General features: G+C 56.2%; 5 protein-coding genes across 5 annotated transcripts; 2 read left to right on the top strand and 3 right to left on the bottom strand.

The window, feature by feature from the left end:
- Nucleotides 1-119: 119 nt before the first annotated feature.
- Nucleotides 120-1,842, bottom strand: SPSK_02404 (aspartate/glutamate transporter; the record flags this gene model as incomplete). Its single annotated transcript, XM_016729276.1, has 2 exons — nt 120-850; nt 924-1,842. The coding sequence occupies 2 exons, from the start codon at nt 1,840-1,842 to the stop codon at nt 120-122; spliced, it is 1,650 nt and encodes a 549-aa protein (XP_016588789.1).
- A 1,300-nt stretch (nt 1,843-3,142) lies between these two features.
- Nucleotides 3,143-3,834, top strand: SPSK_02749 (nuclear distribution protein RO10; the record flags this gene model as incomplete). Its single annotated transcript, XM_016729616.1, has 2 exons — nt 3,143-3,394; nt 3,448-3,834. 2 exons carry the CDS (start codon nt 3,143-3,145, stop codon nt 3,832-3,834), a joined length of 639 nt encoding a protein of 212 aa, XP_016588790.1.
- Nucleotides 3,835-9,146: 5,312 nt separating this feature from the next.
- SPSK_02625 (SHO1 osmosensor) lies at nt 9,147-10,207 on the top strand (the record flags this gene model as incomplete). Its single annotated transcript, XM_016729493.1, has 3 exons — nt 9,147-9,245; nt 9,356-9,640; nt 9,698-10,207. 3 exons carry the CDS (start codon nt 9,147-9,149, stop codon nt 10,205-10,207), a joined length of 894 nt encoding a protein of 297 aa, XP_016588791.1.
- Nucleotides 10,208-11,700: 1,493 nt separating this feature from the next.
- SPSK_02770 (DASH complex subunit SPC19) lies at nt 11,701-12,303 on the bottom strand (the record flags this gene model as incomplete). Its single annotated transcript, XM_016729635.1, has 1 exon — nt 11,701-12,303. One exon carries the CDS (start codon nt 12,301-12,303, stop codon nt 11,701-11,703), a length of 603 nt encoding a protein of 200 aa, XP_016588792.1.
- Nucleotides 12,304-12,611: 308 nt separating this feature from the next.
- On the bottom strand, nt 12,612-14,231 carry SPSK_02430 (ribosome assembly protein SQT1; the record flags this gene model as incomplete). Its single annotated transcript, XM_016729302.1, has 1 exon — nt 12,612-14,231. One exon carries the CDS (start codon nt 14,229-14,231, stop codon nt 12,612-12,614), a length of 1,620 nt encoding a protein of 539 aa, XP_016588793.1.
- Nucleotides 14,232-14,699: the final 468 nt, after the last annotated feature.

Raw genomic sequence — 14,699 nt, forward strand, 5'->3', positions numbered from 1 at the left:
GAACAATGAACGAATAACCAGAATAAAGGAGCACCGGAACAGACAAAGTAAGAAAACACGCTCGAAGGCGCCGAACATGGGTACTTTGTAGAAATCCGATTCTTGTTCGTCGCCAACCCTTAGTGGGTCGGTTCGAAGAAAATGTTCATCGACAGGCAAACAATCATGACGCAGATGCCATAAATGGCCAGGGCCAAGGCCATCTTGCGCAGGAGGCCCTCGCTGAGATGCTCCAGGTCCCAGCGCCACTTACGGCGCAGACGCAGCCGGCGGGAGAGCGAAGCAGACGCTGCGGCAATGCTCGGCACACGGCCACCAGCCGACAGCAGAGACGCCTCGTCGGCGTTGAGATCAGTCTCGTTGTCGTTGTCGCTGACGTCAGACTCGAAAGCATCGTCGTCTTCTTTCAGCAGACGCTGGTGGTGGCTGCTGTCCGGGTCACTGATCTTGTAGTAAAACAGGCCCGGCAGGATAAAGGATATGGACGTCGAGCCGGTGCTGCCGACATAGGCCAGGACGGTGTCGAGGCTGGAGACGCCGAGGGCGGTGGCATAGCTGCCGACAATGATGAGTGTGGTCAAGAGAGCGAAACGCATGTCGGACATGGGCGAGACGGGGGCGCCGTGGCTGTCGGTTGCCTGAGCGGCACTGGCTATGGAGGACGCGACGGACGCACCCGAACTACCGCCGGGCAGAAGAGACGCCGACGACAACGACAACGGCTTGTTCGGGCGCCACTTGAGCACAGCATCGAGCGAGGCACGGCACGGGTGGATTTGCAGCGGAACGCTAAACATAACGAGGACCACAATGGCGGCCTTGCCGACCGTGGACGCAAAGTTGGCGGGATCTAACAAGCAGTTGCAGTTAGTAGAGAACTCCAATAAGAAATAAGAAAGACGCAGGGGACAGGCACAACATACACATGGACACAATGTTGCCGACGACGTTGCTGCCAAAGGTCAGGTAGCCCGTGACGGCGACCAGAATGTAAATGGACGCCGCCGAGCCGATGCTCGACGACACCACACCCATGACGTTGGCGGGCGAGTTGTCCTTGAGCTCGTTGAGGATGGAAAACATGTTTTGGTGACAGGTGTACGCAAAGACAACGACGGGGAGACTGCTGAGCAGTGCCACAGGGCCGTGCCAGCGGATCAAGTGCACGTCGCCGCGCTCCGCAGGCGAGTCCGAGGCAAAGTGGTAGACAACGAGCACAATCAGGTAGCCAATGGACACGAGAGCGATGACGCTGGTGTACTTGAGCGAGTCGAGGCGGCGCAAAAACGCCAGCGGGATGATGACGAGCATAAACGCCGTGATCCAAAAGTGGCGGTCCAGCAAGAAGGGCACAGCGCCCGCCTCCCCATTGAACCCGAGCACGACGCCCGGCATCAGATCGCCAATGATGATCAGGTACGAGACGCCAACGCCGAAACACTTGACAGCAATGGCCGTGTCAAAGACGACGGCGGCGTTGGGGTAGGAGATTTGGGACAGCGCAAAGAAGGACGCCGTGCCGCGGTCGAGGTAGCGGGAGCAGCGCGACTGCAGGTACAGCCCGAACGCAGACGTCAGGCCCGACCACAGGATCACAAGCGTGCCGAGGCCGACGCTCATATGCGACATGGCGGCCGGCATGGCGAGTGTGCCGGCGCCGACAATGGTGTTGAGGAGGTTGATGACGCTGCTGATCATGGTGGCCTGGCCACCGCCAGCGCCGCCGTGCTTGGGGCTGCGTCCCCGTCGCCGTCGCGCCATGTCGTCGCTATTGCTGCTGGAGGCGCGCAGGTCCGGGCTAGATCGACCGGAATCGGAAGAAATGGTAGAGTAATTCGGCATCGCGCGGCGGGCGCACGGCTCGTCGCGAGGATGTCGTTGGGAAAAGAGTAGACGAGTATAGCGAATGCAAGGAGGCAGGCGAGAGAGCAAAAGACGCCGTCAGGCTGGCGCGCTCGTTTTGCTCGACCGCTGTTGACCAGAGCCAACGCAGTACTTGTCTTGACGGGGCAGGTCGACTCACGGCGAGCGCATCGACGAGGGCAGATCGAGGTCGTTGGAAGTTCGATGTGGATTAAATGCTGTTCTTCCAGTCAAGGGCTCAGCAAATCGCTGCAAAAGGTCGCTGTTGCTGTGGGACGTTCCGCTGGTATATTGTCTGTTGGTGTGCAGTGTGTGCCGCGTTGTGGTGTGCAAGGTGAAGATGGTAAGTCAGATGTGGTGACGCTTTTTGTGTGGTTTCTTTTTTAGTTTTTTACTTTCCTTGACGTGTCGTTCTTTGTTCTTGCCCCCGTTGGCACTTCCCCAAAAGAGCTGTAGCACGTAATACGACGCCATGGGGAATGGCAAAGGCGGCTCAGCGGGTCCACCAAACGCAAGCCAAGCCTTGACCAAGCCCAGGGCGTCGCATTCTCGCTCGCTTTTAGTGGCTGGCGGAGCCTGGCATTTCCCGCACTGTGCCGCTGTTGCACCGCTCCTCGCACCCTCCCCCACCAAATGCCTTCTGCTGGCTGCCTTAGTCACCCACCAAATCCACTAAGTACGCCTACAAAGTGTTGGCCGACTTCGCCATTCACCATTGCATGTCGAAATACCAGCTACATAAGGCGATCATGTCAAATCCAGCACAGACACAAGTAGATGGTCTCGTTTGCGGCGTCAAAAGGACCTATTGTGAGAGTCGCCCCGCCGCTCGTCAGGCCGCACGCAAAGTGTCCTGAAAGCCTTGAGCGTTTTCCTTGCTCCAATCTCTCCTGAATTAAATTAGGTAATTCTTCTCTGTTTGAAATTACGCTTTTGCACCCCTTTCCAGAAATACAGGGGAACATGCGCTAACGCCAAGCGGCCAAGATACAATATTACGCAACAGACAACAGTGCTGAGGGTGCCCAAAAACGCCTAGAAGTCAGACAGTTCCAGCGGTATTTGGTTGGCAAAACTCACTGAATTAGGTAGCAACACCAAAACAGAGCGCAGCCAATCAGAGGGCTTTCCCAAGGTCGGTCCCTGCGATGTGAGCTTCACCGAACCCGAATCATCAACGACATATGACCACTCCATACCACCCCGATTACTTCTCACTGCATACATACCTCAGTGCCACTTGTCTACACTCTCAGCCCGCGACAAGGGCGCTACAACGATGGAACAGACCAACCAGGCCACGCTCGAGCTGCTCGAGTCGCGTGTCCGCCGCGTCGAGCACTTGTTGTACGGCGACGACGGCAACACGCCCAAAGACGCCGACTCCCTGCCGGCCAAGCCCGCCGTCGACACCCTAGCCGATCTCGAGCGGCGCTTCGCGTCCCTGGTCTCCAACGTCCGCGTCTACGCCGAGTTGCTGAAGATTTGTAAGCCGGACCCGCCCACCGCCCATCGGACCAACGATTCTGCTGTGGCTATGTGGTTGCTGACAAGACAGACAAATCCCACCCCTCGCTCTTCCAGGCACCGCCCGCCGATGTGCCGCCCACCCAGCTCGACCGCGATGCTCTCCGTGCCGTCGTCCTCAGCTACGCCAGTGCCTTCCCCGCCACCGCGTCGGCCCTCAATGCCGCCCTCGTCGACACGCCCGTGCCGGAAGCAGCACTGAGCGCACAACTCGTGGGACTTGTCCCCCGGATGGAGGCCCTGGCACAGTCGCAGAAGCAGCTGGATGCCGAGGTGGGTGGCCTCCGCGGCCGCAGCGAGCGCCTCGTGCGCCAGTATTACGAGCGGCAGGCGCTGGGGGCGTCCAACGTGATTGCAAGCGTAGAGGCTCGCGTGGAGCGGGCCGAGGGCCAGATACGGCGATTGGAGACGGCGGCGCGGAAGGCCGAGCAGGAAAGTGTGTGAAGACGGCCGAGACTGGACGGCCGTGGCCAGAGGCCCATGGCCAACACTATCAGACACACCGTCGCCCGCTCATTCGCCGTCTGTCCTGACTGCCCTGCAAGACCATTTTGCTTGTTCCGACGCCAGAGTCATGTTTCCGCAAAGACATGATTGTTTCGTCCGGTCCAGGCTCGTCTCTGAGACTTTGTTGCCATTCTAAGCCCGTACGCCGTATCGGACACGGCAACGTCACGGCACCAGGACATCAACTTATCATTGCATAGAACTTGCAATGGCGAGCATGCTTAGTTTCCAGGAACAGGAGCAGAGCTTTCTCTCCGCGAGACCTTTACCGGGGCGACTCGGTAGCAACGTTTATTCTCCGTAACTGGAATTAAGGTTGAAATACAGAACTTCCAAGGGCCACGGATGTACGAACGTCGAGGCAGGACGTCATGATGGCCGATGGATTTCATTTGAGACGCCAAGGCCAGCGAGGCGACGTCATACTTTTGAGAAATGGTATGCACAAAGCTGTGTTTCGTCCATAGCGTTACATGATACCACAATTCTATCTGAAATCTATCTGCCCTGTTGGCCAGTCGCATTCAACATTTTGTCCCTCAACACCCCTTGTTAATCGTTAATTTTTAACCGTGGGTTACTTCACATTCTGCCTCTTTTTTGTCCCCCGGAAAACCTAATCTATGACGAAAGACGCGAATCGTTCTTGATAAAGCAATGTGCAAAAGCGCCGGACGGGGTGTTGCCGTTCCGTGTTTCAGCGTTGCTTCCTTTTAACCTGGGCCCATTCTGCGACAGGAAAGAGCGGCGAAAGCGCATTTGCAAGAATGGATAGCCGGGAGGCAGTGAATTAATCGCAGGCCCATGGAAAGCGTGTTCTTTGCGTACCTGCTCCGTATTGCAGGAAGAGAAACAACGAATACCGTCGATCCTTGACAGGAAAGTAAATACGGTGAAGACTGAAGTCAGAAGCGACGACAAGACGCGTATGACGAACAAGACCCATGGGACAACCGTGGATCGTCAATGGCCAGTTGGAGTCAGGCGTGTCATCGCCGTCAGAGACGAAGCAAAGGAGGCCGTGGTGTAGACACGAAGAAAACGGCGAGCCGAGCGGCCTTCCGGATTGCATCAAAAGCCCGTCCGTCTACGGTCAAGGTGTATATTGTATGCGAGTAACTGAGCAATGAAGGCGTTGTCGTGACCAGCCCTAGAGCAATTCATAAGAGTACGGAGAATTTACTCGGCCTTCTCGATCTCAGGTCGATGTCGTGCAATCCCCGGGCGTTTCGTGTGACAGTTTGAACGCGAGGCAAGGACACGAGAGGACGTTAATGATAGGCACAGCACAGTACACGCAGGAGAGGAAAAGGGGCCAGATCGACAACGGCATCGACTCAAGACAACTGGTCAGGAAGCTTGTCGATTTGCTATTGTCCCGACGAGTCTTGTTCAACGTCGCCATCGTATGCCTGTCAATTCAGCCATCGGTGTGTTCAGACCGTACTCTGGCTACGTAATTCATGGGTCGTTTCAAAAGCGGCCAATAGACTAAGAAAAACTACAAGCCAATCACTATGCTTTCGCTCTCAAACGGAAACCGTTTTCTCGTGTGCTCGTCTCTGCCCTTTTTCGACTAGTTTGCTCCGTGCTGCAGCATGTTTGAAAAGTGTGCTGTGCCGAGGAAAGGGGTTCCCACGGACGTTTGATATGTCACCTGTGCGTCGAGAGGACGGGGATTCGAGCGCTGACTTTATCCATTACGGACCGTACGGTGTCTTCGCCGTTCGAAAGACGGAGCTGACTTTGATGTCTCCTTCGTCGACCGACGTCAACGGATGTCGCATGAACATGCAATAAAAACGAACAGATATTGCGTCGTATTCCGCACTCTTTGTATTTTAAGTTTGCCCAACTTGGTCGACTCCTCCACTCTTTCACCGTGATCACTGCCGAAACGGGGCTTCGCTGCGACCTTCCAAGCCGAACGGAGGCTGTCAAGTTATCCTTTGTCCATGGAAAAGGTCTACCCATGGAGGTTCCGTTTCTATGCAGAGAAGACACGCAGAAGGAACACGACAAGTACGGTTAAAAAGAGGCACAGCAGGTATCGTCCGCCTTCCGAGTGCAAAACCCCCGTCACTCCATGCTCACCACATTGCCTCTTTGATGAAGCCAATCTGCTGGCCATTATGCCATCGGAGCAGCAAACGAACACGGCCTGGGCCCTCCGTCAACCTAGTCTCATTCTCACGTCTCGGTGCCTCTGCCCTCTGGTTTCTTTTGTCGTTCCTCCACTCCTCGGGCTTTGTTGCTCCCTTGCAGGTGCCCATCTTGAAATCGTCGCGCATCGAAGGCACGAGGCCAATGATTTTCTCCCTTTCGTTCTTCCACGTCCAGCCCAATCGGTATCGCGCCATCCGACAAAGCATGCAGCCCATGCGAAGCTTCGAGCCCCTGCATACCTAAGGAAAGGAGTGGTGAGGAGGATGGACATTTTGCATCTCACCGCATTCGTATTTGCAGTGCAGGTATGGATGCGCCTACTCCGTATACCACAGGTACTTGTCTCTCCACTCGGCCTGTAAAGTGAAAGGACACTTGGTGGAGCCTTGTGAATACGTGGAAGAACGCGTCAGTGGCAATGCGTCTGTAAGTACTCTTTTCTTCAAGGCGACGTCTCACGTCGCTGTCGATGTCGCTAAAAGTATGGGGGTTTCCACAACTGACATGGCCCACTGGAACCACTGGAATAATTGGAACCAGTTACGCCCTTGCACCAGCGGCACCGCCAAATGGCCTTGGCACCAATCAAAGAACTCCTGTCGAACCGTTGCACTCAATCGAGTCTCTTTCTCAAAAGAAAATGATTTCCGAAGCTTCAACTGGCGATGGCGATACGGGAAAGCAAGCAACATTGAGAATTGGCAAGTAAAAAACGGCTTCTCACAGCCAGTCCCAACCACTAGCTTTTGGGTGTGGAGAAGGATGGCGGCCTCGATCCAGGAACACTGTTCGTCGTTTCACTGGAGCTAAACGGGCTCCATAAGGAAGAGGGAGCGCCAGCCAGATAGGGTCGAAAGGTGAGGGACGCTAGTGTCAAAAACGGTAAAATTCAAGGGGACGCGTTTTGCACCAAGCGTTTCCATCGTTTCCAGCACTTCGCTAGCGTCCCCTTTTTCCCTTTCCCATTTTCTGCCCGCTTTCGTACCAGCGACAGCCAATGATGTTGCATGCGGCCGGACGTCACGCATATGTGCCTATGCATTGCCCCTGGCATGCGCAGCATCCCTGCATCCAGCGAACAAACAATATCGTCTCCCGTATTTGCCACGTTCAGTATCACGACTGCTCCAACACGGCGAGGCGACTCGTTGCCCTTTGCTCTTTCCACATTCCCCACCATCCCACCTGCCACATTCACGTGTAAGCTACTTCTCAGCGACGCTTTGCAAACACTCACCGTCCAGTCTCCTGGGCCGCTGAACCACTCTAACAATTCATCGTGCTTATCCTATACCGCATACCGTTTTGGAACAAAACACCTCTCATCCAGATTGTAATTTTTTTTCTTTCTGGCAAACATATTCTTTCCCGCATATTCTTTCCCGCATCTTGGAATTTCTTGGTTGTCTTGCCCGTCCTTGCTCGGGCTCTGTTCCTTCCTTCTTTTTTGCCGTACACCCCTGTCTATTTGCTCCCTCGCTCCTTCTTTATCTCGCATGGTCTTGTTCCGTAGTCACGGTCGAAAGGTTGTTCTTTCTCGTTCCGGCAACTGTCTCGACTTTGCCATTTGAGGCCGTCGTTCCCAGCTTTTCTGTCCTGTGTTGATGTTTGTTTCGTTGATCTCCTACTTCCCCTTCTCTAAATCCTCGTTTTGCATCTCCACGTCGTATTTCTCTTCTCTGTCACCATTTCGACAAATCCAAATAAGGGAGCCTGCTGTGCAGATATCGCCCTCGTTCCATCCATTGTCCTTTTCTCCGAAAAAAAAAAACCAATTGCAGTCTTTTCATCGTCCCAACAGACACAATAAAATCCCACACACAAAACCAATTACGACGACAAACAGGCTCAGAGGGCGCACAAATATCCCTTTCCGTCGCCATCTTTCGAACGGACATCCATTTCTGCTACACGGTTTTGTGGTCTTCTGGCATTCTGCGTGCTCGACCGCGTGGCCTTGTCCATCAGCCATTGGCCTCCACAACCGCAACATCTTCAACGGCGATCGCCATTACACTCCGACGTGCGACGTGCGACATCCTGACTCGTCTGTCCCATAGATTTGGCTAGTATTTTCGCAACCATCACACAAAACTTTTGCGCTCTCTTTCATGAGTATCGCGACCTCGCCACTTCATGGGATATTCTCTTGGCCCTCGTCCGTCTTTGACATCGCCACGTAAACCCGAGACATCTACGCATTGATTGGCATCCCGCGACATTCCGGACACGCCCTTCTATCACGTCACGTTCACATTACTGCGAAGAAAACGTTTTATCGTGTGCGACATACGAATTACAGCCGTGTGTTGACTTCCCCACTCTTGTTTTCTTTCCCTCTCCGTATTCCCAACGCACCTCATTGTGCCAATCCGGAACGGTAAGACACACTGATACCACCAGAGGACATCTCGCTCCCCATGGCTCTCAACGATCCCGTACCCCCTGCCTCCTTGTCTGGAACGGAGTAGACTGACAGCGAAAACAGCAGTAACGGCTCAAACGCTCAACCACACCAAACGCCAAAACGCTAAAACGCCCCTACCTTCTTTTTGCCCCGTCCCATTCCTGGAACACTGCCACACTTTGGGCATTTTCTCTTTTTGCTGCCATCCACCACCGTCCGCTATCCACTCTGCAACACACCCTCTCCACCAAAGCCCACTTTATTCGATCTCCCGCGCTTGGTTTCCACTCGCTCCCTCTCCCTTTATCGCCCTTTTTTCTTCACTCACACCCCAGCCAGCAAACAAGGCCGCCCACAGCCTCTCCTCGACGAGTCCAGCCTCCGCATCCAACAGTCCTTTTCCTCCCGCTGGGTCTTCTAACCCCTTTCTGGCCTCTTCTCTCATTCTTTCTTTTCTCTCCCTCTCCTGTGTCTTCGCGATTGGTTTTCTCCCCCCACTGTCTGATAGTTATTTTTTTCTTGTTGCCTCTATTTTGTTTGTTCTTCTTTTCTCTCTTTCGCTCTTGTCCATCATTTAGCTCTCGCTCTTCCGCCATCTCTCTCGCCTTTTCGTCGACCGAAACAGACGTTCCTTATGCCCTCCTACGGCTCGCTTCGTTCACCGTCTCTGCGCAAAATGGAACAGTCTCGCGTCCAGTATGGACGCCGAAACGGCTTCAACTTCGGCAACATCATCGGTGACCCCTTCGCTCTAGCCACCATCTCCATCTCTGCAGTACGTTCAGTCGCCATTTCTTCGCTCTCCACCTCTTCAATCCGTTCTCTCGAGTAGCAGAGCAACAGTGACGGTCGAATGCACAATGCCAAATGCTAACGGGACTCTAGCTTGCGTGGATCATTTCCTTCATCTCCTCAATCGTCGCCCAGGTCCAGACCGGGTCCGCCTTCCCGACCTACACTTGGTGGACCGTCGTCTACTACTTCTTCGTCGTTGCCGGCGTCTTGGTCGTCGTCGCCTCCGACACCTCGCAGACCTACCATGTCGCTGTCGTTGGCTACCTGGCCTGTGGCCTCGTCCTGGCCACCTCGTCCGTCAACGGCCTCGTGTACTCCAGCAACGGTGCTAAGGAAGCCGCGGCTGCTGGTTTTATTCTCCTGTCCATGGTGACAGTATGTCGCAGTCCCTAGCTCTTCCATGCTGTCTTGCGCCCTGCTAATTCGTTTCAGATCGTCTGGATATTCTACTTCGGCTCAGCACCGTCTGCCGTGCCCCGCGCCTACCTCGACTCGTTCGCCCTCAGCAAGGAATCCAACACCAACAGACAGAACATGGCTGGTGCCTACGGCGTTGGCCGCCCCGAGACCTCGACGTCCGCCGCTCCGCCGCAGATGTACACCTCCGCACAGCTCAACGGCTTCGAGAACTCATCGCCTGTCACCGGCATGCCGACCGCCCAGCGCAACTCGACATTGAACGGCGGTGGCTTTGGCGCACCGGCTGGCAAGACCGCTGGTGCACCGGGTGGCACGGAGGGCGAGATAGTCCCTCCGACCGAATACCCGTACCGCGCCAAGGCTATCTACAGCTACGAGGCGAATCCCGACGACGCAAACGAGATTAGCTTCTCCAAGCACGAGATCCTCGAGGTGTCCGACGTCAGCGGCCGCTGGTGGCAGGCAAGGAAAGAAAGTGGCGAGACGGGTATTGCACCAAGCAACTACCTGATCCTGTTATAAAGAGAATAAAAGTGAATGCAATGAGCTTGATGATCGATTGTCCGATAACAGCACTACATGACATTACACGATCGATGTTCTGCCACCGCGATAATCGACTCGGCCAGCGCGTTCACTTCTCACGCTCTTCTTTCCTTCGTTTTTGTTCACATTATATATACCCACATCTACGCCACCACCGTTCCCTCTCTTTCTCGCCTCTTCTTCGGTCTACAAAATATCGAGACATCACACGTCAAACTCGAAATTACAAACGCAGGGGCTCGGAGAAAAAAACATGGACACGCCTGGCTGCCAGGTATGCACAGGTGTTTCAGGTTCCAAAGCCCAGCTGCTTATTGCTTTCTTACGTCTTTGCCTTTTCTGCGTTCTTTTTGGCGACACATTTCTTTTGTTATTTTTACTTTCGACTATTGCGCATCCAGTCCTCTTTGCCGTCATTTTGACATTTTGGCTTAACACAACGGGTTGTTTCCGACTTTTATGTTGTTGTCGTTTTCTCACATTACCACTTCTTTTTGGCAACTGTCGCTGTCGCGTGAAATGGGTCGAGTTTGTGTCCTCCATCCACCATTTTGGACATACCGCCGCTCTTTTCTCGTCGGGCAGAGCTGAACACTTGTATTTTACAACCACCCTTTTACTGCACCGTTCGCTTCCATGTACCTCTCTTGAGAGGCCCTTTGTTCGTCTGATCATTTATGCTGTGTCTTTTACTTCACGTATTTTTTTTTCTCTTTGACGAGATGAGTTCACGGCTACGGGAAACAAAGCAAAACCTGAGGTCAGGTTCTTGATAGGTTGAATCGAAATAAAAACTTTGTTAAACACAGGCTACTATTCTATGCTGACGGTGCTATTGTAACTGTATAACTGTGAAAGCATGTCAAAAATATGTTCTCGCACTGACATAGATTTGCACCCACGCTTCATCCAGGTGCGTCCATCCAGCTTTTGCCTCTCCTCTTTTTGTCTCTAGATATGACGCACGAGCGCGCAAAACACGCATCCAAAGCAAAAAAAAAGAAAGTACACCTTGACGCCGAGGAGAACGACTTTGTATGGCAGTATCAAATGTCTCAGGATTGGCGTAAACTTCGGGCGGCAACGTAGGCCGCACGACAGCAAAACCTTCGACATTTTGAGAACGTTTTTGCGTGGCCGCATGCCACTTGCTTTGCTCACAACCTCGGTCTTGCATTGCACCTAGTCGGCGAAGTCGGTTGTCAGCCGTCCATGTCTGCAGTCCCTGGTCCGAGGTCCATAGTCCGCATTGCTGTAGTCAACTAGTGGCCTCTTCTCAGCCCAGACTCACGCGATGCAGGAGTCGCGATGTCAAGCAATCTTGGCCTTGTAGTGCCGTCTCTGGCCCGTCTATGTCGTGTCATCCCCGTCAGTGCGCAGTCAGGATCCGGTCTGCCTGGCCGCTCGTCACGGCGCCATCGGCTCAGATGCATATGTATCGTATCCTGGTAGCAAAATAGCATCGTTGTTCACTGCCCCACGGTCGACTGGCGCAGCCGCTGCCGCAGCTCCCGCTCTTTCTGCGCCACTTCCCGCTCCAGGCGCTCCACGCTGTACTTGAGCTGTTCCTTGCGCTGCCGCACCATGCGGGCACGGAGGGGGTCGACGGAGGCCGCTTTCGTTGCCCGGCCTGCGGCCGCCGCCCCCCCCTTGCTCAGCTTCGCCGGCTCCGCATCCCCTTCGAGACGCCCTGCCTGCAGCGCCGCACGCGCCTGCAGCGTGTCAATCCGGCGTGCCTGGCGCGCCAGCTGGTGCGACGCGCGGTCCAGCAGCTGGGCGACCGCCGGGCCAATCTCGCTCTGGAGGGAGGCCTCGGCGGCGGCGAGGGTCGGCTGGGGAACGAGTTCGTAGTGGCGGACGGTCTTCAGGACGCCGGCAAGGCGGGGCATGTCGGCCACGGCGCCCGTGCTGCCGCTGCCGCCGCCGCCGCCGTTTGGGCTGTTTGTTGTCTCGGCGGCGAGAGTAGCAACGGACGATTCGAGGTAGGCGAGCGAGGTGCGGAGGGACGCGACGCAGTCGCCGTAGAGGGCGAGGGTCTGCGATGGCCCGGCGGACGAGGCGTAGAGGGACATTGTTTCGTTGGTGAAGAGCCGCGTCTCGGTTGTGTGAGGAGGTTGTCAACGTGCGATTGTGTTTGTGGGGTTGACGTACGAAAGTCGATGACGAGACAGACGCGCACAGGCCCCGCTTAGCCGTTGGTGAAAGTAAACAACATGCTCCACTTTTATGTCCCATACAAAACGATCCACACAGCACATTGTGCCTCTTACACCAATGCTCGTGTATGATTCAAGCCCGCGAATAGAGAGTAAATGGTGTATTCTTTATTGAAAATGCAAATGCTTCGGCCCGTTATGTATCAAACCCTGAATCTCTAAATCTATGCGTCAAAAACAAGGACAACGCCGTCGTCGCCGGCAGTGGCAATGCGCTCGCCCGTATCGCCCTGCACGAAACCCAGCACACCACCGCCCTCGCCGTCGCCGCGATGGCCGCGCCACTCCTTGACCATGCCGTTGTCGCCGGGCTTATCGGGTGTCACGTTCTTGCGCAGGTCCCACCGCCGCACCACGCCGTCCATGCCGATGCTCGTCAGCAGCCACTGTGCAGGGCCGCCCACACCGGCCGCCACGCCGCCCGTCAACGACGCCGGCGCCGACTTGACCCATTCGACCTTGACCACGGAAAAGTCGTCGTGGGCCAGGCGAATGTGTCGGCGCAGCGCAAACGACCGCGTGACGTCAAAGACGGCGATGCTGCCGTCGACCGAGCCAGCAGCCAGCAACGTCATGGGCGGCGGTGCAAAGGCCAGCGTCTCGATGCCGTCGCTCTGCACCTCGAGCGACGCCAGGATGGTGCCAAACTGTGCCGGGTCCGTGGCTGCTGCGCCGCTGCCCTGGCCTGCCGGTGTTGGCCGTGCCGCACCCTTTTGCTTGGCGCTGCCGCCCGCCGCGCCCTTCTTGGCCGTGCCCGCCGCCTGCGCACCCGTTAACCGTGGCAGCGTCACCACCTTGATCACACCGCCCGCACCGCCAACGGCCACCAGCGTGCCACCGGGCGACACGGCCACCGAGTACAGACCGCCGGGCACCTCGAACCGCTGGTCCTCGCCCGTCAGCGACAACAGCGCCTGTGCGCCGCCTGGGACCAGGCCGCGGCCGGCCGCCACGCCCCACACGTCCCACACCTGCAGCGAGCTGTCCTCGCTGACCGTGGCCAGCAGGTTGCCGTCGGCGGTCCACGTGCCGGCCGTGCAGGCGGCCGTGTGCGAGAAGAAGGACTGGACGATCTGGATGGGGCTGGCCGGGTCGGCCGACGGGTCAATGGACAGCACCCAGACAGAGCCGTCGGACGCGCCGAGCGCCACGGTGTTGGGGTAGTCGCGGCCCGGGCAGGGCGCCAGCCAGTTGATCTCGGGCACCTCCTGCGACTCGCCGACAAACTGGAACTGCACCGAGCCGCCGCCCACGGCCACACTGTACACGCGCATGCGCCCGTCCATGCCGCCCGACACGAGGAAATCGCCGTTGGGCAGCGTAAACGTCAGCGCGTTGATCGAGTCCGTGTGCCCAGTAATCTCAAACAGGGGCGCCAGCTCCGTGCTGCTAGGCTGGTTGGCCGCCGCCGAGGGGTCCGAGCTGTAGCTGGCCGGCAGCAGCGGGCGGTCCGCGGCCGCCGACGTGTCAATCACATAGCCCTTGCCGGGCGCCGTTTCGCCCTCGCCCTCGCTGCCGCCGGTCGCCACCAGCGACGGGTACTTGGGGTGCTGCGCAATCGCAAACACCGAGTCCTTGTGGAGGTCAAAGTATGCAATTGAGTCGTTCACAAGCACGAGCTCCTCGTCGTCATCGTCGCCGCTGTCCATGGCAACATCGTCACCGCCGTCACCGCCGTCGTCGCCGTCAATCTCCTCTGCAGCATCGTCCATGTCGAGCATCTCCGGGCCGGAGTCGTCGCCATCATCTTCTGTCGGGTGCTCATCGCGCGCGTTGTGCGACATTGTGTCTTTGTTCGGGGGACTTCAGGGAGGAGGGATGTTCGTAGAGGCAGGAATGGAATGGCTGTCGTACGAAATCGTCGTCGTTGCAGAAAGCCAATTGTATGGGGCTGGAGTTGGAAGATGCTCTGCACAAATGTCCGCAGAGACAAACAGTGGCCGCCAATGGTATATATATGGGCGGTCGCCGAAATATAAGAAAACTCGTTTGAGGCGGGCGTCAGTTCGTCGAGGTTCTTTCCTCGCGTCCCAGCTTGCTTTCTAAGCGAAAAAAATTACGGAAGGAACTATGGAGGCCAAACAGCGACCAACTTTTGTATTTTCTGCCGCCTGCCTTCGCGGGACAGTTGCGCCAAAGCATGCGCTATTGCTACCCCACTAGCCAGAGAAAGAGTCATTGCCCGTAGGCGGTGAGGCGCTGTAGGTTCCTGGCCACTGTGAGAAGATCGGGCAAAGGCGCCACCCGAGCTT

This window comes from Sporothrix schenckii (assembly GCF_000961545.1).
Source record: "Sporothrix schenckii 1099-18 chromosome Unknown Cont43, whole genome shotgun sequence".
NCBI classification, from domain to species: domain Eukaryota; kingdom Fungi; phylum Ascomycota; class Sordariomycetes; order Ophiostomatales; family Ophiostomataceae; genus Sporothrix; species Sporothrix schenckii.